General features: G+C 41.8%; 1 protein-coding gene across 1 annotated transcript; it reads right to left on the bottom strand.

Annotated features, from left to right (window-relative positions):
• Window positions 1–14,832: 14,832 nt before the first annotated feature.
• On the bottom strand, window positions 14,833–23,676 carry ARRDC3 (arrestin domain containing 3; the record flags this gene model as incomplete). The annotated part of the gene is made up of 7 exons (XM_010195126.1): window positions 14,833–16,048; window positions 17,441–17,595; window positions 18,356–18,518; window positions 18,951–19,207; window positions 19,606–19,708; window positions 20,973–21,120; window positions 23,595–23,676. Coding segments are annotated over 7 exons (965 nt in total), but the record flags the coding sequence as incomplete, so codon positions are not given.
• Window positions 23,677–24,627: the final 951 nt, after the last annotated feature.

The raw sequence follows: 24,627 nt of genomic DNA, 5'->3' as shown, positions 1-24,627 counted from the left end.
GGGCTGTCCCAGCGCCGTCTTGGACAATAAAGGTGGTGACTGCGTGCGGGCAGCAGTTGTGTGTGCCCTGGTATGTGTCGGCCAGCTGTCTTCCTGCTCCTACGTTCAAATCCTCTCCCAAGCCCAAATACTTCATAAATCAGAAATAGGCATGTGTCACTTACAGGGCCTTTCATTTTCAATGCGCTTTTCTCCAAATGCGTTTCCCTGTTTCTAAATTTGACCTAACAAAATTATTCATTTAATGACTGTGGCTTTTAAAAGCATTGCAAACGTACGGATTAATGCATATGAAGAAAACAGAAGTGAGAAAATTTATGGATTTCATGTGCAGGTTTGCTTTGAGAATTATGGCACAAAACTTAACAAATACGTACCATACCTTTGGAGAACAGATGATAAAATAAAAGGAACATCTGAATCTGTTGATTTTACCTCCAAAATCACCTTAGATTTCTTTTATACATACCAAAGAGTTGGAAATACTTAATACCTATGAGGAACTCTGCAACAATAGACTAATGCATCAGTTCTGTTTTCATTGTCTATTCAAATCACATGCACATTATATGTGCATATATATATGTGCACATACACACATACACACACACACATACACACACACACTCACATGTATATATATATATATATATACAGGAAACTAAGAAATTTCATACGCAGTCGTGTGACCTGAGCTCTAAACCCCATGTTCTACCAGATTAGCTTCAATACACATTTAAAAAATGTAGCCCCTTATAAAATAAAACGCAAAACACTCTTTTTTTGTAAGGAAATAAATTTTAGTTCTAATCCTCCAGAGGGTTGTTTATTACATTAATTAATGGGGGAAGAAACAACAGCTTTTTAAATGTGGAAAGTAAATTGCTGGTATCTTTTTTTGTTTGTTTACTTGAAAAGCATCTTATTTTTTAATCTTAAAATGGAATCTGTCTTAATTTGGGGATTTTTTTATGTCTTGTCAAGTTATTTGATGTAGTCTTTTATACTAGAATAGCTGGAATGTGTTGCTGATTATAGCAATTGCCTTGTCTTCCTTTACTTAAAAAGAAGCACATGGACTTGAAAACCCATAATGAAGGAAATCATTTGGGTGGCTCTCCCTGGCAAAGGATCCCTTCCCTTTACAGAAAGTGCTGCTTGTGTCTTTTATGATTCACTCGCATGAAACCTCATTCAAATCCAAAATTATCCGAGGCTTCGCTTAACACTTGATGGTTGCGCTGTAAGACGTGGGAGATGGAAAGTATGTGGAATATATTGCTATTTAAAGTCTCTAGGCCTGCTCAGCTTTGAAAGCCAGAGGACTCTACTGAGATCACAGTGGAAAAAGTGTATGAAGGTGGGAAAGTGGTCTTCAAAATACTTAATATGTTATTATAAAGACTGTAAAATGTGATCACTAAGATGGTTTTCAAATACTGCTGTGCACTAAGGCTGTTATGGCGTAAGAATTACTCTGGGTTCACAAAATATAAATATATATGCTTAGATGGTGTAGTTAGTAAAAATGATCAAGGCTAAACTTTTGGCAGGTGGTTGACCTAACCTATAGGTGCAGCACTTAGATTAGATGGTGCCATTTAAACTGTGTATCTGGCCATTGGGGTTGCTTATAAATCCACTCCTCCAAGATGCAGGTCTCTGGGAGCAAATCAGAGATTTTGGGTTATATCTCATGCTTATTTGTGCATACTCATTAACTCCAGTGCACACTGAGTATTCTCAGTAATAAATAAAGGCTGTCTTAAGCAAGTATTTTTGTTGAAAAGCAGGTTTTCAATGGATAGCATGAAAGTTGAACAGTTCTTAAAGTTTTAACCCTGAAGATGAATGAGAGGTGGGCACCAATATCATTGCATTAAATGGAAGACCACAACTGCAGTTTATATTAGCTTAAAAAGGTGAGGTTATATGGGGTTATAAGAGTTAACCGTATTTAACCTTCCTTTGCACAGATGTTAGGAGTTATTAAGGCAGTCACCTTCGAAATGTCTGGCAGCAAATTATCTTGTATTATAGCAGTGTCATCGCAACCTGTAATTTCAGATAAAGCTCCTTCAAAGCGGCAATCCTCCGTGCTGAGCTGCATTAAACAACATACTTCCCTCTCTCTGGAGCAGTGGACACCGCCGCTGCCCTTGCAGAGCCACAGGACAAATACCTCCTCGGTGAGAGCACCGGTTGCTTTAGAGAGCAGTGGAAATTAGAGCAGCGGCTGTTAGGAGGGGACGTGGGTATCACAAAACTCACTGCAGGCCGGTGAGCAAAACTTCCAGCTTTCTGGAACGTGCAAAAAATCTGCAATATAGCTTACTTTTCAGTAATCGGTCAGTTGGTTTTGCTATTTAAAAACCCCAGACCCTCTTAATGTTACCTAATACGTTGGTGTTTAATTTTAGAAGTTTCTCTGGACCTGTCAGAGGATGTGCAAAATGAGTCCCTGTGCCTGGTGACATAACCGGGGCGCTGTCACCCTGGGGGTGTTGGTATGGGCAGAGCAGTTTCGGGTGCGCTGGGTGCACCATGAAGCTGCCAAGTCCGGTGGAGCATCCTGCAGCTTTTGGTTGCAGAATTCTCAGGTTTGGGGCAAATAAATCACTAAAGGAAACATAAGAAAGCAACCAGTACATTTGCCTTTATTAAGTTGCATGAGCTAGGCAGTGTCTTCTGATTTTACAATATTTATCCTGGTAGGATGCTGCATTCCAATGATGGTTGGACCTGATTATCTTAAAGGTCTTTTCCATCCAGAACCATTCTATAACTCCTTTTAGTTCAGAAGTATTAGTTTGAAGTTAGTTCCTTTCATTCGTACACATCTTTAAACCATTTCCTCCTTGTCTTTCCAGCGCAGTGATGTTTTGAAGGCTGATGCCGCATTTCTGATTGATTGCACTTTGTCATTTGAGAGAGCTGTCTGCTCTTAGAACCTTTCCTTTTTTTTTTTGAAAAGGAAGTTTTTGACATACTGGTTTGATGAACTGAAATAATTAAATGTCATTTTTTCCTTTAAATAAAACAGCCGCCTGAAATAGCATCTCTGATTGAAAAACAGTATTTCTGCTTCTCTGTGTCCTACTCGCTGGTTTTAGGTTGAAAGTCACCAGCAGAACGTCACCATTGCCAGAGCCTGCATCTGGATCTTTGATTTATGTGACAGACACGCAACATCCAAAATATCTAGGCGTGTGGCCAGTGACTGTTTAGATGTTGGTACAGGGGAACACAGGTCCTTAACAGATCAGTGTCCACTCATTGCCCCAGCACTGCTGTTTTCTGGTTGCCTTGGTTCATACTGGGCCTGTGCAGTTCAAGTGAACTCTTATCAGTTTTCTTCCACAGCAATAAAGCTGATTGAGGAAGCTGAAAATGTCTTTATTATTTTATTTTATTTCTGCAGGTTTAGTGATGTAGTAGTCATGAATCACAGCTAGAATGAACCGAACTGAAGAGCCCAAAGTAAATCAAGTCAGTGAGCTACAAGGAAATCAGCAGAATGGAAGAGTTGTTAGATTTTTGACTCGTTAAACAAAGTCAGTGAGCCACAAATCCTACTTTTGATTGTCATTTTTGCCTCTTCTATGTACTGAATATGAATACCAAAGAAGAAGAAGAAAAAAGCTATCTATATGAACCTTTATAACATCGTGTAGGTACAAAATGTACCCTGGTTGTGCAGAACCAGGCTTGTCCTCAGCCATATAAGCACACAAGATGTGAAAAGGGTCGAGCCTATTATTCCTGTTCCTTTAATAAGACCAGTTGCCTACGTGCTATTTATTTAAATAATTGCAACCATCTTCTTCCCCCACCCTTGCTTTTTCCTTTCGGAGAGAGACAGAGCTCCTAGAAATAACTGCTGTCAGCTGTGAATGCTGGAGGAGATGCCAAGAATATAAAGCCCGACAGCTCTGACCCTGCCGGGGAACGCGGTGACACTGTCCCCGTCCCCCCCTGCCCCCGGATGGGGTGAGGGGGTGGCGTCGGCAGCGCCTTTTACAGAAGTTTCAGGGGGTGCCAAGGGGAGGATTCTGCCCCGCAGCTGCTGCCCAGGATGAGGGTGCACTTTCGCTATCCCGTCGCATCCTGACGTGGGGATTAAACTGAAACCAAAGAGGTTTGCGTACATAACCTGGCAGAAAATTAAGCAAACGGCACCGTAATTAGGGTCCTTGCTATGTGGCACAGGCTACATCCATGGCACATGCTGCTGCCGCTGACAAACACCAGTAATTTTATTTTTCAGCTAGATACGTTGCTCCTAGATTTTATTTTTTTATTCGCTCTTTTTTTCTTTGTCTTTTTACACAAAAGGGATTAAAAATTGCAAACGTGAAGCTTTTCAAAGGTCACCGGAGCGCTCGCCCTCCTGTCGACAGCTTGGCTGCTTGGTTTGGTCCTTTGGTATGACCCAGAGCACCCCATAATAATCCCATAGTGGCGTTTTGAAACCCCTTATTAAAACTGTCACCATATTTAGAAAGATCTACGGGGCTGCAGAAACAGAACATCTTCTTATAAGGTCGGGAAACACAACGGTGGCTCCCAGTCCAAAATGTCCTTGTCTGAACCCGCCCGATCTCTGCTTTGTGTAAGGCTGACGGGGAATTCGCTCCCTCAGGGCCCTTGCTGCGTCTTTCCCCTTGCAAACTGCTCAAAACTTGCAAATTCCGCTATTGAGATAAAGATATCCTCGTCTGCATCAGGGCGAGGGGTCCGGCTTCTCCCTCTGCAGCTGCTCGGATGCTTTGCGTAGTCGCCGGGGCAAAATTTGGGTTCCTTCCTCCTCCTAAATGCTGTTATTGCTCTTTTCTTGCAATAACAGTGACTTTTCTTGGTCCCTGTCAGATCTGCTCGCAGCGAGCCAAGGGGAAAGAGATGACTTTTTGGAGCATTTTGTATTTATCGGTCAGTTGCCAAGAAAGCAGAGTTTAGCACAGCGGAGCTTGCCTTTCGCAGCAGCAAATAAATGGGAGCAGCTTGCTGCTTGTACTCGGTTTCAACCCTAAGCGTGCTCTCCAATGTATTTTTTTTGTATTTTCTTCTGGTCGTGCCAGAAGCTTAGTTAGCATTAGGGCGTGCAAAATCATGGAAAAGTACCAAATATATGCCAAAGAAAGGAATATTTTTTTAATAAACAATTTTCTAATTGCATATGGTAAGCAAAAAGGATCAGCATAGCCTTCATTAGAACAGGGTTTCCATATGTTAGCTGCATTAAAATTGTATTTATATGCCACTTAAAGCTTAATTTGAGGTTTTATTTTTGTGTGGAGGTGGTGGTAGGATGTCTTATCTCACAGGTAAAAAAGATAGGAGTTTGCTACACTGTACTCCAGTATTAGTCGTTCCTGTGTATGCCTTTAACCTGTGATAAAATCGCCTTAAAGGTAAGTGTATTTGTATTTATTGTGAGATAATTCACGGTAATGGTGCTGGAATACCTTAAAGCCGTTCCCATATTGAAGGTGACAATTTGCTAGGTCACAGCATGAATAAAAAGGAAGTTTTATACTAGGAAATCACAAGTCTTCTACTTATTCACTTCTTATGGTGTTCTTTCAATTAAAAAATTGGTTTCGGGGAGCAAATGTATAGTGGCTTTACAAGTGCATTCCGGGAAGGAATTTTGGGTCAAAAAGGTAGACGAAAGGGATTTTCTTTGAGGAAATCCAGCTTTATCTGAGGCTCTATTGATGGCATAGGATATAAGAGGATATATACAAGCAGGAAAAGAAGTAGGGTGCTTTGAAGCGCTGAAAAGTTTGAATAAACTACAGGAAAGGGAAGACAGTGAAGAGAAGATTGTTAACTCCTTTGAATTACTTTGAATTATAAGGCAAAAAAGAAGGAAAAACCAGAAAGGAAAGTAAGTGTCTTGTGGTTTGAAAGTTAAACCACCTTGTTCTATTTCTGCACTGGCCAGGTACTGTTTTCTAAATTCGTTTTTGGGAGGGTAGCTCAATGTGACACAACTGATTAATGGCTTTATTGCTTCAGAGGTGCGCAGCTCTGCCACAATAAATGGTGTTTGATGCACTAAAAAAAAATAATGGGCGGCAGTAAAACTGTCTTTGCTGTTAAAAGATAGGTGAGAGGACCGTTCAGTTTAATTTATGGCAGGTAATTAAATAGCCGTAAAACACTGATGCAGGTTTATCTTCGTTCATACCACATATTTAATACCGAGATAATTTTCTAAATCGGAGCTGGAGGTGTCATGGTGATTTGTTCTGTTCACAGTCCTAACCAGGAGAAATGGGCTGATTACAGAAGAAATGGGCCAGTGTTGACAGACTTCATCTGATTTAGGGTAGGCCCAAAAACAAGGGTGTAAATGATTATCATTTGCTAATCAGAAGTCATTACCCAGTGAATACATCTTTTACACAGCTACAAACCACAGAGGGATTTATTAAATTCTGTTTCTTAGCTGATGGGTAACTATGGCCGATTTGCCTTGAACACTGCTGTGACCATCTCATCTCACATAGGCGCTGCTATGACAGCAAGGTCTTGCTTACATCTGGGCAACCACGTTAATTTTCAGATAAAAATGAATAATTCTAGGTTTTGCAATACTTTTTGCTCTCCTCCTTTGTTCCCTCCCTGTATTCAGCTGCAAACAGAAGTAACTCATCATCTCCTTTGAAAAAGAGTGAATGGCAACACACTCATCCATTCCTTTTAGAAATAACACATCAGCCTCTGCTGCTGGAGCAGCAGGGAATTGAGGCATAATGCCAGGTTTTGCACTTCAATTTTTAAAAAAAATTGTATATTTCTACCCCTCACTAAAAATATATCTCCTAAATGACTTAATTTTTATTTTCTATTTAAAGCCCTTGCCTTCCCTTTTGTAGGTCACTGTCTTTCACCCAAATATGACAAACATTTATTATAGCAGGTTGCCTGAAGCAAACTCAAAACGTGGTGGAGGGTGCATTTTCTCCTCAAAACCTCCTTCTGAACTCTGAACCCTCCCCATTTTGAGCTGGATTTTGAGCTGTTAACTTGGATTTTGGGACAGCACCTGCCCTCTGCTCAGAAGCTGCCGCTCTGTCCCAGTGTCCACAGGGTCAGGAGATAGATCCAGCAATAAAAATAGCACCGTGCCGCTCGGCGGGGGGGACGGTTCCTGGAGTGAATGATTGCCGGGAGAAGAAATAGGTTACGCTTCTCCCATTTCCAGGACATGGTCTGGAGGGCAGGAGGAATGTGCCTGACAGTGTGCCTTTTTTTTTCCACTGAAAAACCATAATCTAGGAGCTGAAATGCACTGTGACACTCGTGCAGGACAAGACCTGGTTCTTTGTCAAATCCCTGTGGCCATCATAGAATCACAGAATCATTAAGGTTGGAAGAGACCTCTAAGATCATCAAGTTCAACCATCAACCCAACCCCACCATGCCCACTAAACCATGTCCTGAAGTGCAACATTCACACATTTGACCCCTCCAGGGATGGGGACTCCACCACCTCTCTGGGCAGCCCCTTCCAGTACTTGATCAGAAGGGGAGTACTACTCAAAATCCACGACATGTGGGAAGTCTGGATTATAGGTGCTCAGGAAGAGTTGTTCTCCTAAAACAGTAGACTGCCAATAACGCATATTGGGCGCTTGACTTTGTAAAAGAGCTGCCAATACCTTGTGTCATGGAAATTGGCTGAAATCGGCAGCCCTGGCATGAGGAAAGCCGTTTTCTTGTGGGAAGTCTATTGTTGAGTGTAAACCCATTGTTGAGTGGAAGCTCCTGGTTGAGTGGAAGCCCCTTGCTGAGTGGAAACTCCTTTTTAGTGTAAGCCCCTTGTTGGGTGGAAGGTCATGGTTGGTTGGAAGCCCATTGTTAGAGTGAAATTCCCTGGTTGGGTGGAAGCCCCTTTTTGAGTGGAAGCCCCTTGTTGAGTCGAAGACCCTTGTTTAGTGAAAGCCCATTGTTGATTGGAAGCGCCTGGTTGAGTGGAAGCCTTTTGTTCACTGCAGGCCCCTTGTTGAGTGGAAGTCCTTTGTTTCGTGGAAGCCCATTGTTGAGTGCAAGCCCATTGATGAGTGGAAGCCCCTGGTTGGGTGAAAGCCCGTTGTTTAGTGGAAGGCCATTGTTGAGTGGAATCCCCTTTTTAGTGTAAGACCCTTGTTGGGTGGAAGGCCAGTGTTGGTTGGAAGCCCATTGTTGAGTGGAGGCCCCTGGTGGGGGGGAAGCCCCTTTTTGACTGGAAGCTCCTTGTGGGGTGGAAGCCACTGGGTGGGTGGAATCCCATTGTTGAGTGAGGGCCCCTTTTTGAGTTGAAGCCCATTGTTGAGTGAAAGCCTATTGTTGAGTGGAAGCCTATTTTTGTGTGGAAGCCCCTGGTTGGGTGGAAGCCCCTTGTTGGGTGGTAGCCCCTGGTTAGGTGGAAACGCATTGTTGAGTGAAAGCCTCTGGTTGGATGGAAGCCCCTTGTTGGGTGGAAGCCCCTGATTCGGTGGAAACCAATTATTGAGTGGATGCCCGTGGTTGGGTGGAAGCCTGTTGTTGAGTGGAAGCCCCTTGTTCAGTGGAAGCCCCTTGTTGGGTGGAAGCCCATTATTGTGTGGAAGTTGCTGGTTGGATGGAAACTCCTTGTTGAGTGGAAGCCCCTTGTTGAGTGGAAGGCCAATGTTGAGTGGAAGTGCATTGTTGAGTGGAGACCCCTTGTTGGGTGGAAACCCAGATGGGCTGCCCCTGCTTGAGTGGAAGCCCATTTTGGGTGAAAACCCAGTGTCTAGTGGAAGGCCCTCGTTGAGTGGAAGCCCATTGTTGATTGGAAGGTCATTGCTCCATGGAAGCCGACTGTTTGGCGGAAGCCCCTGGTTGTGTAGGAGCTTCTTGTTGAGTGGAAGCCCCTGGTTGGGTAGAAGCCCCTTGTTGGGTTGAAGCCCCTTGTTGAGTGGAAGCCCCTTGTTGAATCGAAGACCCTGTTTAGTGAAAGCCCATTGTTGAGTGAAGCCCTCTGGTTGGGTGGAAGCCAATTGTTGGGTGGAAACGCCTGGTTGAGTGGAAGCCTTTTGTTGACTGCAAGTCCCTTTTTGAGTGGAAGTCCCTTGTTTCATGGAAGCCCATTGTTGAGTGCAAGCCCATTGATGAGTGGAAGCCCCTGGCTAGGTGGAAGCCCGTTGTTTAGTGGAAGGCCATTGTTGAGTCGAAGCCCCTTGTTGGTTGGATGGAACCCCCTTGTTGAGTGGATCCCCCTTTTTAGTGTAAGACCCTTGTTGGGTGGAAGGCCAGTGTTGGTTGGAAGCCCATTGTTGAGTGGAAGCCCCTTGTTGGGTGAACATCCCTGGTTGGGTGGAATCCCATTGTTGAGTGAGGGCCCCTTTTTGAGTTGAAGCCCATTGTTGAGTGGAAGCCCCTTGTTGGGTGGAAGGCCATTGTTGAGTCGAAGCCCCTTGTTGGTTGGATGGAACCCCCTTGTTGAGTGGATCCCCCTTTTTAGTGTAAGTCCCTTGTTGGGTGGAAGGCCATTGTTGAGTGGAGGCCCCTGGTTGGGTGGAAGCCAATTGTTGAGTTGAAGCCCCTTGTTGGGTGGAAGCCCTTGGTTGGGTGGAATCCCATTGTTGAGTGAGGGCCCCTTTTTGAGTTGAAGCCCATTGTTGAGTGAAACCCTATTGTTGAGTGGAACCCACTTGTTGAGTGGAAGCACCTTGCTGGATGGAAGCTGCTTGTTGAGTGGAAGTCCCTGGTTGGGTGGAAGCCCCTTGTTGGGTCGAAGCCCCTTGTTGAGTGGAAGCCCATTGTTGGGTGGAAGCCCAATATTGAGTGGAAGCTCCTTGCTGAGTGGAAGCCCCTGGTTGGGTCAGATCCCATTGTTATGTGGAAGGCCCTTGTTGGGTGGAATCCCATTATTGAGTGGAAGCCCCTGGTTGGGTGGAAGCCAGTGGTTTGGTGGAAACCCATTATTGAGTGTAAGCCACTGGTTGGGTGCAAGACCCTTGTTGAGTGGAAGCCTCTGGTTGGGTGGAAGCCCCTTGTTGGGTGGTAGCCTCTGCTTGGGTGGAAGACCCTTGTTTAGTGGGAAACCCTGGGTTTGGTGGAAACCCATTATTGAGTTTAAGCCACTGGTTGGGTGCAAGACCCTTGTTGAGTGGAAGCCTCTGGTTGGGTGGAAGCCCCTTGTTGGGTGGTAGCCTCTGCTTGGGTGGAAGACCCTTGTTTAGTGGAAACCCCTGGTTTGGTGGAAGCCGCCTTGTTGAATGGAACCCCCTTGTTGAGTGGAAGTCCCTGGTTTAGTGGAAGCCCATGGTTGGTTGGAAGCTCACTGTTGAGTCGAAGCCCCTTGCTGGGTGGAAGCCCATTGTTTAGTGGAAGATCCTTTTGCTGAGTGCAATCCCATTGTTGATTGAAGACAATTGCTGAGTGAAAGACCAATGTTTGGTGGAGGCCCCTGGTTGGGTGGAATCCCATTATTGGGATGATGCCCATTGTTGAGTGGAAGCCCATTGTTGAGTGGAAACCCTTTGTTGAGTGGAAGCCCCTGGTTTGGTGGAAGCCCGGTGTTTGGTGGAAGCCCGGTGTTCAGTCGAATCCCCTTGTTGAGTGGAAGCACCTTGTTGAGTTAAAGCCCATTGTTGATTTGAAGGCCATTGTTGAGTGGAAGCCCAATTTTGAGTGGAAGCCCTTGGTTGAGTGGCAGCCCATTGTTGATTGGAACCCCTGGTTGGGTTGAAGCCACTGGTTGAGTGCAATACCATTGCTGATTGGAAGCCTAATATTTAGTGGAAGCCTCTTGTTGAGTGGAAGCCTCTCGTTGGATGGAAGCCCCTTGTTTAGTGGAAGCCCCTTGTTGAGTGGAAGCCCCTGGTTGGGTCAAATCCCATTGTTATGTGGAAGACCCTGGTTGGGTGGAAGCCCCTGGTTTGGTGGAAGCCCATTATTGAGTGTAAGCCACTGGTTGGGTGCAAGACCCTTGTTTAATGGAAGCTCTTTGTTGAGTGGGAGCCAATGGTTTGGTGGAAGCCCATTTTTGAGTGGAAGCTCCTTGTTGGGTGGAAGCCCCTTGTTCAGTGGAAGCCCCTCCTTGGGTGGAAGCCTGTTGTTGATTGGAAGCCCATTGTTGATTGGGAGCTCATTCCTGAGTGAAAGCCCATTGTTGAGTGCAAGCCGCTTGTTGAGTGGAAGGCCCTGGTTAGGTGGAAGCCCATTGTTGAGTGGAAGCTGCTGGTTGGATGGAAACCCCTTGTTCAGTGGACTGGTTGAGTGGAAGCCCATTGTTGAGTGGAAGTCTAATGTTGAGTGGAAGCGCATTGTTGAGTGGAGACCCCTTGTTGGGTGGAAACCCATTATTGAGTGGAAGCCCCTGCTTGAGTGGAAGCCCATTTTGGGTGGAAACCCATTGTCTAGTGGAAGGCCCTCGTTGAGTGGAAGCCCATTGTTGATTGGAAGCCCATTGTTGATTTGAAGCCCATTGCTCCATGGAAGCTGTTTGGCGGAAGCCCCTGGTTATGTGGAAGCCTCTTGTTGAGTGGAAGGCCCTGGTTGAGTGGAAGCCCGTTGTTGAGTGGAAGCTCCTTGTGTCGTGAAAGCCCCTTGTTGGGTGGAAGCCAATTGTTGGGTGGAAGCCCTTTGCTTGTTGGAAACCCCTTTTGTTGGGTGGAAACCACTTGCGAGTTCAAAGCGCCTTGTTGGGTGGAAGCCCATTGTTGACTGGAAGACCCTGGTTGGGTCAAAGCCCATCGTTGAGGGGAAGTCCATTGTTGAGTGGTCGACAACGTGTGTGGTATTGTTTGGACATTGTGTCTGTGGCCCTGCTGTGGAAAGCCAAGGCAGCTGGAGTTTATGGCAATTTGGTTTATTTCTGTAAAACACAAAAAAAGCTTAAATCTACAAAGGGGTTAAAAAGTGCTGGATACACACTTTAGCTAGATAATTGCCAGAAAATGTGTTGATCAGTTTTGTAGCATTGCCTCCTGTTTCTCAGATGCTCAGGCGCTCAAGGGTTGTGACTTGCCACCCTGTTGTACATTGTTACGGAGAGCTGATGTGAAAGAGCCAGTAGTTTTACATCCTGGTGTGTCACAGTTTTGCATATTCACACCAGTATTTTAATATTCAGAAATAAGAATTAAAGAAAATCAGACGTCAAATAGTAAAACTTCAGTAACTTCCAACTTTGCAATCATGCTGATGAAAAAGCTCATGTTAATCAAGTAGAGGTGCGTCTCTAAAAATGTGGGGTTTCAATAAAACATTGCACAGAACTGCCAGAAGTGTGTGGCCCTAAAATGAACGCTGATGCTAACTGAAATTCCATCACTGCCACACAGCATTGAAGACTCGGTTACTAAGAAGGGCTGTGCTTGTATTAGAAAAATAAAAATACTGTCACTCAGCTATGGAGGAGCTCCAAGTCCATGAGCAAAATGAGAGACAAATTGTGGGTCCAGCACTGGGGGACTGTGGTGGTCCCGACACCCTGGGCACCCAGGGGGGAACATCCGCTGGCCACTCACTCGCTGACCCCTCTCTAAGGTCAAGCGCCGTGCTGACAATGCAGGTGACAACAATTCACTGTGTCAGCGGCTCAGCTGTGCCTGGTATGCGGAAGTGAGAGGCTGGAGCGGTGCCTGGGTGCTGGGGAGCTTCACCAGCACGGAGGGGGTGGATGGCCAGTAGGCATCTTCAACAACTGGTCACACCAGGCCTTCCAAGGCACCTCCACCCCATGCCACCAAACCAACGTGTCCAAGTCCCAGCTGCAAAGGTGCTGAACCAGACTTCTGTGGTAATCGGTGGTATATTCTAGAAGTATCTCCTTATTTAGTTTGAGACTGGCAGTATATAAAATCAGAGGATGGTTTGGGTTGAAGGAGACCCCAAAGCCCCCCCTGTCCAACCCCCATGTGCAGGGACACCCCCACCAGCCCAGGCTGCTCCAAGCCCCGGCCAACCTGGCCTTGGGCACTGCCAGGGAGGGGGCACCCACAGCTTCTCTGGGCAACCTGGGCCAGGGCCTCACCACCCTAAGAGTGAAGAATTTATCCCCAGTATCCAATCCAAACCTACCCTCTTTCATCTTAAAACCACTACCTCATCCATCATCTTATCCCTACACTCCCTGATAAGAGTCCCTCTCCAACTCTCCTGTAGGCCCCTTTCAGGTCCTAGATGGCTGTTGTGCTCCTGCAATAAATTCCTGTATTAACCTTGCAGTTATTATTTTATACAGACATTTTCTGAGTATTTATATATCATGCATAAGAAGTTATGACATTCAAAAGCTTTTTAGAAAAAAAAAAGTTTATTTTTTTTCACAAGGAAGAGCAATAGGAAAAATTGTTTTCCACATATTGTTTTCTCAAAACAGAGTCTACAAGGACATATTCAGCACCAAAACTAAGAACAAAAGAAAAGTACAAACAGCCATAGAATATAATCTATAAAGCAAACATTTAATATTGCACTTTGTTTCTCTAATGTTTGGATTTTACTTACTTTTTCCTAATTCAGATCAGAATTCTCTATCAAATACTGGGCTACAACTGTGAACCTCATGTTTTATAATGCTGAGAATTGACCAATAACTTGTGGAAGAGTAATGCCTCTTGAACAACTAACAACGAAATTTAAACTGCAACTCTTAACTCAGTAACATTACAGAATTTTTCACTCTCATCACGAAGGCTGTGATGCCAGGTCAATTACTACGATATTGGTCAATCCTGCTTCATACGCAGTTTTCCATTATATTGTGATAAGTACTTTAATGCTATGTATATCAGCAATTGTTCCCTAGTCTGTTAAAAGTAACAAAAAAGGAAAAAAAAGTAAAACCACCAAATGCCCTTTTATGCCAACGATCCCCTCAGCTTTTAAAGTTGTCTGGTTGGAGAGGGTAGAGGGAAGGGACATTCACAAAATTGGCCTAGCAACGTAAGACATCACCCAATTTCCTTCTCGTTCAATATTCCTGCTCAAAGCCCGAGGCCTTTTAACTGAATCACTTAAAACGCGACTCATTTGTATTTTATCACCCTGTTGTCATTTTTTTGAAACATGAATTATTCGTTCATGTTTGCATGAAGGCCACTTATGGAAAAGCCTATTATTTTGTCGCATTTGTGAAGCCTTAAAAACAAGGCAGAGGTTTTTTAAGAACCAGCACCGCGCAGAAACACCAGCCTCCCCTCTTCTGCTCCCTTCTGAGCTGTTTTATTGCACAAGGAGATAGAAACTTGATGGATTACATCTCGATTTGTTTAAGCAGTCAACACCAGAAGCATGTCCCTTTGTGAACGGTCTGCGTTACACAGTTTCTGAAAAGGAAAGTTGACTTTTATGATAAATCTCTAGCATGTAAGTGCTGGTATTTGTGTTAGCACATCTAATGGCTCCATCGCACTCATTTCTTCCTTGGGGCACACTCAAGGGCGAGTGCTCTGCCAATGTAATTTCTTGTATTCCGCATGAATACAGAGTGAAATTCGCTGTCCTGTTTGTTTTAAAGCTCTTGAGAGTACCACAGAAGATGCAATCATCGAAGCAATTCTCGTTAACTAGTATCTGAGTATGGCTGGTAACACTGATCTTGCTCAGTTTAATTATACTTCTAGTCTTACTATTTTTACAGTATCATAAACCCTGAAGATAATACAAAGTGCACAAACTGAGCTCTTAGCATAGTCCAAGCTTTTCCTGCAGTTTGAAATATACTTTCTACTAGAGACTCATTACATATAGAATTTTTGGTGATTAGGTAACTACATATAAAAATAAATTTACTTTCCCTTCCCATCCCTATTACTTGAGATATTGATCTGTCTATGAATCCTAGACAGAGTATGACTATTTCCTTTTAAAAATTTTTTGAGGCTGAGCTGGTGTCTGCTGGTGCTGCTTTCATTTGTGCCTTTGTTTCTTTTTTTTAAAGCTTCAAAACTTGAACATCTTTTTTATTACGCAGAAAGAGAAATGGGAATGAGGGTGGGTTTTGTAACTTTTGTGTATGTCCCTATTCCAGATCCCCCTCTCGAACAAAGAACAAAAAAACAAAACACAAACACAAAACAAAAAAAAGAAGTAACTCAACAGTGCAACGTAACAAAACAAATAGCATTCCAACAGTTTGGCAAGTGATGAGTTCACCTGAGATTAAGTGATTTTTTTAGGCAGTCTGTAACAAAATGCTGCTTTGCGATAATAGTAGAAAGGCAACAAATTCTGAAAGGAAATCAAGAAGGTATACAATCTTGATGAAGCCTATTAGTTTCTCTCTATTAACTCTCCACTCCCCGCCCCAGCCCCACATCTGTTGCGTATCTACTACAGTAGGCTGCAAAACATACAGCAAGAAAGATTGGCTTGAAGGCATTTGATGTTTGTAAATAAATCCACAATAGCATCCAAGCTGAAGAGGTGATACATGATCAGCCTACTAGGACAATTCTGAGCATGTGCATATGCAGGTAAAGTCCAGGCTACATTAAATTAAAGAAAGAAAAGTCAGTGCATTTGTCAAAGTCTGTTGCTGTTGTTTTTTTTTTATGTCAAAGCTTTCTTTTGCTCCTTACTGTGCGGACCACAAACAAATAAGAGGGGGTAACAACAGTCCGGCATAAATGAGAAAAAGCTGTAGTGATACTGAACCGCACAACGTAAGCGATGAGCATGTGCAAATCTCCAAATCATAAGAGGAAGCCATCCCTCTCTTACAACGTGGTTTGAGTGTTTTGACACACATGACTGTAGGTTAGTAAGGCTGCTCCTAGTATGTGCCAGTATTTAAAGGAGGGGGGGGGAGGGAAAAAAAAAAGCTCAGGTCTTCAAGCATGTGGAGCAGTCCTACAATGTTACTGTAGGCTTCAAAGCATGGTCACAGGTTGTTTTCATTTGTTCACCATACAGGCAAGAGCAAAACCACCTCCTCCGAAATTGTGTCTCCACGAAGACGCCTTGACCTTCAACACGGTTAAGTATGATCCGAAACCCAAGCCAAGTCAGCTCCCGATGGACTCCTTCAGCGAGAGGGGCAAGATGGTCTATCATCTGTGGGCTGATCAGGGTTTGGATCAATCTAACCAAAAGAGGGACAAAAAGGAACATAACCCGAGGCATTTTTAGAGTCAGTCTCTAGAAATTGACCCGTCCAAACAAAACCTCACCAAAATTCACAAATCTAATGACAAATAGTACTCCCTATCTATGTTATTCAAATAACTGAAAAACCTCTAGTCAATTAGACAAAACTTTGAATGAAAAAAAATCAGTAACTAAGTATAGTAGAAAGTTTTAAAGTACAGGCTGATGCTAATTTAACTACAAACAACTATAAAAAAACTGGGGAAAATCTGCTTTAGTAGCACAGAAGTATTTAAAATTATTTACTGTACACTAAAAAGACAGTTTATCTCTAAAAATGTAACTTAAAAATATTTAACTCCTTTCGCGAATGCTTCACTTCAAAAGACAGAATTACCAGTAAAATGTCATTCTACTTTTAGTTTACAAGTAATTAATCCTCAAACACCCCATAAAGTATCTTGGAACATATTTTACCTCTTCTTCCTCTCTACAAAAGGGGAACAACTTGTTAACATAGGTCCCCAAAACTAGATATTGAGAATAGTTTCAAGTAAACAGTTCAGACAATTCTTATCAGTTAATTTTATACAACAGTTTTCTGAGGACAAGAAGGCTTCTTTAGATCTTTGAGTGAGTGAAATGAAAAGGGTTTAAGAGTTGTACTCTACAGTTAAGCTACAGAAGAGTCCTCAGAGAAGTCTCCAGCACACAAAAACTATGCCCCTTCTCTGCCTACTCAATAGTGTTTCAAGAGGAGAAAGAAAAAATAAACCAACTGTGGGTGAATTCAGGCAAGGTTTATCCAAAGGACAGTATTTGATTCTGTCCTATACCGCTGCTTTTTCCTCAAAAACATGAACATGGAAAGCTTCTGAAGTTACGTCATGGTTATCCAGTGGTTTTCAGAGAACTAAAAATGCATCCAGAAATGCTGGAGAACTGTGTATTTTCGGAAACTTAAGTCAGAAAGAATAACCTTGTAACTTCTCTACATGGAACTTCTGAAAGCCCTACAGACACAGAACCAAAAAACACAGAGTAGCTTCAGAAAGAATTAGAGCTGAAAAGCATAGCACGCTGTGCATCTAAAGGCCCAAAATGCTGGTGTTAACCACTGCAATGTAATAGATACGTAATGCAAGGTTTTAATCAAGTTGCTAAGAGGGTACAACACAGTTTGGAAATTTCTACAAAACATCAGAATTGTGAAGAACCCTGAAAACTCTTTTTTAAAAAAGAAGCTGCCTTATCCCTTGTTTATAATTTTAATGATTTATCCTGATTTTAGAAAGGAGGAACAACATCCTACATTTACTCCAAAAGACAGAATTCTGAAAAAAAAACCCCAGTGAACCAATCATCATATTCTGTCTGAGGTACCTACTTCTGAATAGAGGGGTGGAGGCAGAAAACGGAACTCCTGGATGTATGCAAACAATGGTCCTGGAAGCGCTCTCTCAAAGTCATCACAAGCACCCATGGGTGCAAGGCTGGACTGCCTCTGTTCCTCCGTGACCACCTCTGCATAGCTAGGAGGTGCTGCAGGGAAAAGGCACACACAGTTCAAATAACAAGTTCTTATGCATGTCAAAAAATAGCAAAATAAATTTTTCATCATTGTAAAATATACTAACAGGTAGGCAAATTACTTCAGTGACTTTTTAACAACTGAACATGAAAGGGAGGGTAGGCTGGTTTATTTGATATGAAGACTATGCTCAAATCCAAGAGCAGACTGACCACTGCTTATCGTGGCCCAATTATCTTAAAATTTAAAGCACACCCAGAATACTGAACTTCTGTACATGCAGTAATGATAGAACACTGAACTCCAGAAATGAGAGTCTGGGATTTGTACATAAAAAAGGGATGTTTATCAGATACATGAAAACAGAAGGAAGGAGATACAAAGTTTCTCCTTTGACAAGAGATATTTCCCATTGAAATTATTTACATTATCTTTTGATAAAGCCTTGGCTACAAAGGCTGGTAAAAGACACCATAAACTGGTATTATAACAGGTTATAATGCTTTACAATCAACAATGCAACTGGGATAACTGGAGACACAATTAATTCTGCACAGGTAGGATGGAATCCTGCGCTTTCACTTGTGCCACCTTCTAAGCAGCTGGATTTCACTGCTTGTCCTTGAGAAAGGGAAGCAGGAAACCTCCACAAGCACCTTCATCTTGGGTTTATTATGAAGGATGTAATTTGGCTCTGTTTGCACAACAGCAGTGAATAAAGCAGACAAAAATCAAGACTAGCAAACTGATTGGGATTTGTACTGTCGTTACCTTCTGGCCTTTCAGGCAGTGTCAGGCCAAGCCAATTCATGTTCATGCTACACTGGCTGCTCACACTGGATGTTCTGCTACCAAAGGGGTGTAGAGGAATGGTACCAATGACCAGTGGTAAGTTAAGGAATAAATCCATGGCGCCTGGAATATCAACATAGACCTAGAAAAAAATAAAACAACAAAAGGCGTATGTGATTAAAACACAGGTTTGTGTAAGCACTTCGTAATTACCAGACTAAATTCTCTGTCCACAGAATTTTCCACAAGGAACTTAAGTTTCTTACTGTCTGTCTTAGGACCAATGCCCCTATAGAGACAAAAAAGCTCCCTGAGTCAAAAGCAGCTCAACATTCTTAACATGAGCCTTCACATGAAAATGTCTATTCACAACACATTTGCTTAGCTGGCACACCAGTACTGTTTGAAGAACATACATGATTTAAACCAAGCTTATTTACAGAAGTCCTGTCAGGACACCAGTACCAGGATCTGTACTTCTTTTTTAACTGGTCAGCACAGAATGCTTTGTTAGCAATTTGCAGGGCATGATGGAAACTACCTGTGCTCAAGTGAAAAAGACCACCCAACATACCATCAGTGAATATTCCACACGGATTATACTGCAGTCGAGGATTGAAGGGGAAACGGGTGGAATTTTCAGCTGTTTGCCATTCCAGGTTTCTGTTTTGCCAGATGACAAGGAATCCCCACGCAGGTTGGCAACAAGCTGTTTGACTTCCTTCATTTTCCCTTTGGCATAAAATGCCTGTGTTTGGTAAATGGCTGCCTTTGGCACCACCACACGGGAAGAGCAGTTCTCAATCTCAGCAAAGATCTGAATTGATTCACCTGAAAACAAAACAGAATTTCATGTTCTCTTTGTATTTACAAGGCACCTTAAGCAAATTGCCACGTTCTGTGTATTGTTTATACAACAGCACTGGATGCTGCTAGCCATGCTCTACCCTGAAAAACATCCACTAATCCTAATTGGAATAGGATCACCATGAGCTAATCTAAAAGAAGAATGCACAGGTCTAAGAGAAGCAGATGCCCTTTGACAATCTGGAGACAGAGCTAGCACCAGTTAACAAAATCAGTTGTAGTTAATAAACTATTAAGATTGCTGTGTGCAGACTGAGGTGGTAAGAATAGCTAAATATTTCGTTTATATAGAAGCACTAAGTACAAACTGTCGTTACAAAAGGGAAGGAAAAACATTTCCTATGATTACTTCTGTTACGTACCTGGGGTGTAGCCCTTCCTTTCAATTTTGGCACTTAAGGATATTGGGCCTGAGGTACAAAACCAACAACAGAGAGTCTTTTCTTTTGTGCCTGCTTGGGGTGACTGCAAGAAAAGAACAACATTGCCCATTTAATTAAGGGTTCCACAAATCTCTTTATTTTAAACAACACAAAAAAAATATTTTAATGATGTATTTATTCTTACGTATTTTGATAAACATAGCCAGTTTTATTTAGAGGAAAAAAACTCAAGGTATTTAAATGGCGCTATGCAGATGCAAGGTTTATTCAAATTCCATTACTCTTAAGACTACTTTTTTTCTCTTACATGCTCTCTCTTCATACTACACTCATACTTAAAACAATTTTTATACATAAATACTGTGTAACTTCAGAAAAGGCTTTACAGCCTACATAACCCAACATAGTGTTGGCAGAGCACTTTATTTACCAGTAAACTATAACAACTTTCCAGTACATGTATTTCAGAAACAATAACTAAGCTCAAGTACTGTAACCTTGACTTCTGCTATTTCCTCTGTTTCGGAATAACCTCGTTTCATCTATATTAAACAGACTGTTATTTTACACAATATCAGGCTTTAGGACTTGATCCAAAGCCCATTAAAGTCAAATGGGAATCCTTTGATTTTAATGGAATTTGGGCAAGGTCAATGTTCCTTTGCAAGTCTTTATTTTTCACCCATACACGCAAGAAACCTATTTCAATGGACTTTGAGGGGTTTTTCCCTCCCTTCCATGGATCTGAATTTGAGGAAGAGGAGGGAAAAAAAAAGAAAAGCAATTTTAGGCCAGATTGAAATAAAATCCTCATCGAAAGCAGTTGTGATACTGAAATTATTTTAATGAAATGACATTTCAGAGAAAGATTATATAGAATTGTGATAATTTCTCCCCACTGGTAGAAAACTATCCATATGGAAATTATCAATTATGCACGTCAGTACATTTTTTACTTTGCATTTTTAAGTTAGCAGTCTCTCTCTATAATATTCTTTTAAGTCTCACTGTTCCTTCCACAGATTATTGTTTATTCAAAATCAAAGAGGAACAGTTAACAGAATTTTCCTTCTTGAGTGACATTTTACAATTTATCATTACCAATTTAAATTGACAAAGCCATTTAACAGACATCTTAAATGTGAAGCAACTCCAAGCACAGGAAAACGTAGCTTTCAAAATACCAGTAGTTAAAAGAGTTGCTGAACTGATGTAATACTTATAAGATCGGCTGTAATTAAACTAGAGAATAAATATTAAGTAAAATTAGATGTGGATATTGTTTCACTTATACTTAATTATTTTTATGCCAGAAACAAAGAATGAGTAATTCTGTCAATTCTTACCAGTAATGAAGGAGTGTTGATATCTATATGTTCAAAGACTGTAAATTCCTTCTTTAATTTTACTGGTAGAAACCAAGGCCTATGCACTTCGGCTTTCACCCAATAGCGCACACTGCCATGTCTGCCTTCGAATGAGGTAGCAAGTGGTCTGTGCAGGACAAAGGTCAAAATTGAGTAAAATCTTTCTGTCTAATAATGATAAAAGTGATCAGATCAGGGATTAGTATGTAGAATTGCATTTTTTTTTAATGCACTGTAGTATTTAATGCAGCATAACTTATTTGCAAAGTTTCCATATCTCAGAAAAATACAAGATTAAAAGATGGGAGAAAAAATCATCTCCAATTCATCCTACTGCAGTTTTGCATATTTTAAGGATCAATGAAAGAATTCTACCAGAAAATGACAGGAGAGTACACATTTCCTTTAAACTCAAGAGGTGACTTTCACATTTACAGTAAAGCACGCCCTTTTTACAGCAAAATTAAGACTACCAACTGAAAAGTAGCATTAGTATCAATTATTGTTTTGGATGTTGTATTTTGTAAATAATTGTAGTTTACTTGGCTGGTAAGTCAGCTTGCAGTTAATTTTAGCTGTAACTCAGCACTTTTGTAGTTTGTTTTGCCTTAAGCAAATATTTCAATCTAGAGTTATGAAGAGAGGCTAGCTTGAGTACCTTCTAATTTTCCTCTATCCTGATGAGACCAGCTTAAAACATCCATATTGTAAGCATTTATCTACATAAGATCATCAAGCCTCCTCTGCTCTCAAATTTGACAGATGGAAGTTGTCCTTTTTTGGGAGCTGGAGGAAAAACAATGTGGAAAGGATCTCCAAACCTTTCAGCATCACCTTTTATTTCCTGTATCATAAAATGAAAGACAAAAGATCTTTATATTCCAGTTCTCTTCAATTAACAGTAGTCTTCCATAACATATTTTTATGCAAGTAAATTTCTTTTATACTATGTTATGGATACACTGTAATACATAAATTAAACATAAGTTATTTGGCAAAGCTTCCATATGTTTCATAGGGAAAAATTCTAGCCATGCTAGAACTTTACTAAATTTTTCCTTTCAGTTATACGTTTGGCTTCTTCATTTCCACATCTGAAATGCTTACTTTGTTTCTCCTAATAATCCAAATGAAAGGATTTTCTAACCCATCTCCAATGTTTCATCCTGCCCCATATTCTTCAGGGCAAAAGTCAGCGAGGCCAGCATGTGTCTTGTATTTCCACTGCTACTCTGTAGTTTAAGTGAGTTTTGGAAACATTCTATGGACACAAAATAACAAGTACGTAGGCAGTGTCAAACTTCACACTTCTAATGCCTGTCTTTGTTTCTTCAGCATTATCAGCAGCTGGTTTCACAGTTACTCCTTCTGGACACTTAAAAAGAAACTGTGTTTTGACCAATACTTGTGATATTTTGCTAGCTATCTGCTTCACTTCAAGATAAGCATATCATGCTTGTACATGTTTTTTTTTTGTATGTAAATACCCCTTCCAACTCAAGGGAAGGTCAGCATTAGCCTTATTTCTTTCTGCAGTTGAGATTTTCACAGAATGCTAGATGGTCCTTTAAAATCTCCACATATACAGATCTTCTAACATGTACTGTGAAGTCCTGTTCACTTTGAATCTGACCTGTAAAAGTGTTTATCATCTGCAAGTTCTGCTAAAAACAGCACCTCTTATAAACAGATGGTTTATTACCTTAATGTTAGGTACTGAGCCATTTCACATAACACACTGCCAAGTCTTTTCAACCTTAATGATTTTACTGCTTGCCTTCTACAGCTAAAGGCTGCTTTTTGCATCCATGTCAGGACTCCCTCTGTTCTTGTGTATTCAATTTTATTGCAACATGTATTTTCAGATCCTTTCAGCTCACACTGGTAACTCCTCTATGCATTAATCTTCCATTGACAGGGTCTACATTACAGATTTCAGACTTATGGGGTGGGGGAACAATCTTTATTTTAACGCTTCTGCTCTCACTCTTGCTTTACCTTTGCTTTCTGAGACAAACGGGACTGGGCATGGGAATTTTTCTTGCTTTATCCATGCATCCTTCTGCTTATTTCCGTCCGGGCTTTCTGCATAAAGGCCAGCCTGAATGGTATATACATCCTATTTAAAGGAGAACAACCTCCTCTTTTGTTCAAACATAGTAAAACTTGCCACATCTGTTTCAGACTGAGCCCAAACAATTCATCTGTGATCTTATCTCTACTTCTGCTGGCTCCAGTGAGCTGTTGGTTGGGTTAGAAGTTATCTCAGCCACTCTGCAGGACTCCAGTGATGGTTCAAACTCCTCTCCCTCCCCTTCGGAAGGGATAAAATATTGGAAGAGTCAAGGGCTCGGACAAAAGAAAGTGTGCAACTGGGCAGCAACGAGCTCCCATCTTGTGGAAATAAAATAGAAAAAGGAAGCGTGCATCAGTTTAAAAGCAACCTCTTCAGTTTAATGAGATTATGTCCTCTGCTGCATGTCAGAGCACAATTCCTTCTACCATTGAAAAGGTTTCCCCTCCACCCACAGCAGTTTTGCTCAGGTGGGTGGGCAGCAGGGCCCGAGGACTGCATGGGGGTACTTGCATGGGGGTACTTACGTCTGTGGAAGCTCGAAGCTGAATGCATATTCATGCCTTCCCGAATGGATGGTGTGAAGGCCTTCTTCTGAATTGTCATCGTCTAGAAAGGGGAAAAAAAAAAAGCTATTTCACTTGCACACATTTTATACATTATATGGGCTTCTCTTCCAGAATTCACACTCTCATTACAGCACTTAAGAACGTGTGTCCCATAAACAAGGGTCTCTGGCCCATTTGTGTTAACTGCTGGATGCAGGAACAAATCTTACCTACAGAAGGGTAGGCAAGACTGCCAGATTCACCTAATAGAAAAGCAGAGGTTAATTTGCTTTAATGGATAATGTCCTCTCTGAACACTGACACAGTTGGAACTGCTGCCATTTCAAGGCCTGCCTGCAAGACCTGTAATGGAAATTATGCTTTCCACTGTGATTCCTAGTTAAAATGAAATAGGGATGGCTCTTTAACAGCATTTAAGCGTCTGCTGTGTAAGATTAAATTTAGTAATTCAGCTTCCTTTTATCTTCTGCCTGGCAACAGCGTCCAGAAATTAATCACCAAAAAAAAAAAGAATGGAGATTAAAAAAATAGAAGGGTGTACAAGTACCACCTAGAAAGTACCAGACCAATTCAGGGGCACTGATAAATGGCAACCTGCCTCATTAACATTGTCTAAAGCTAAACTTTGTGAATTCTGGCAGGTTTACTTTATCTTGCTTGGACACTGAAGACCCCAGATACATGCTGGTTGCACCAAGAAAGCTGACTGTTGTTTGTGATCTGATTCCTTGTGCTACTTTAAATGCTGTAACAAATTTGTGGGTTATTCTGACATAATTGCCATAAAACCAGAAAAACGCTGACTCCATCAAAATCGAAAGTTAAAGAGAAAAATAACTGAGCATTAAAAGGGCTGGAATAATAAAAACGGGTTACAGTGAGACAATGCAAAAGGCAATTGCTTATATTTAATGGTCTGAAGCATTAACAGAGGCATGAAGGCGCACAGGAGGATTTTAATTTCCCATTGTCCTACAGAAACACCAATGCT

Source organism: Mesitornis unicolor, unplaced genomic scaffold (genome assembly GCF_000695765.1).
Source record: "Mesitornis unicolor isolate BGI_N332 unplaced genomic scaffold, ASM69576v1 scaffold2792, whole genome shotgun sequence".
In the NCBI taxonomy this organism is placed as follows: Eukaryota; Metazoa; Chordata; class Aves; order Mesitornithiformes; family Mesitornithidae; genus Mesitornis; species Mesitornis unicolor.
The sequence above is the reverse complement of the archived record's forward strand: the minus strand, read 5'-3'. Positions and strand labels throughout refer to the sequence as shown.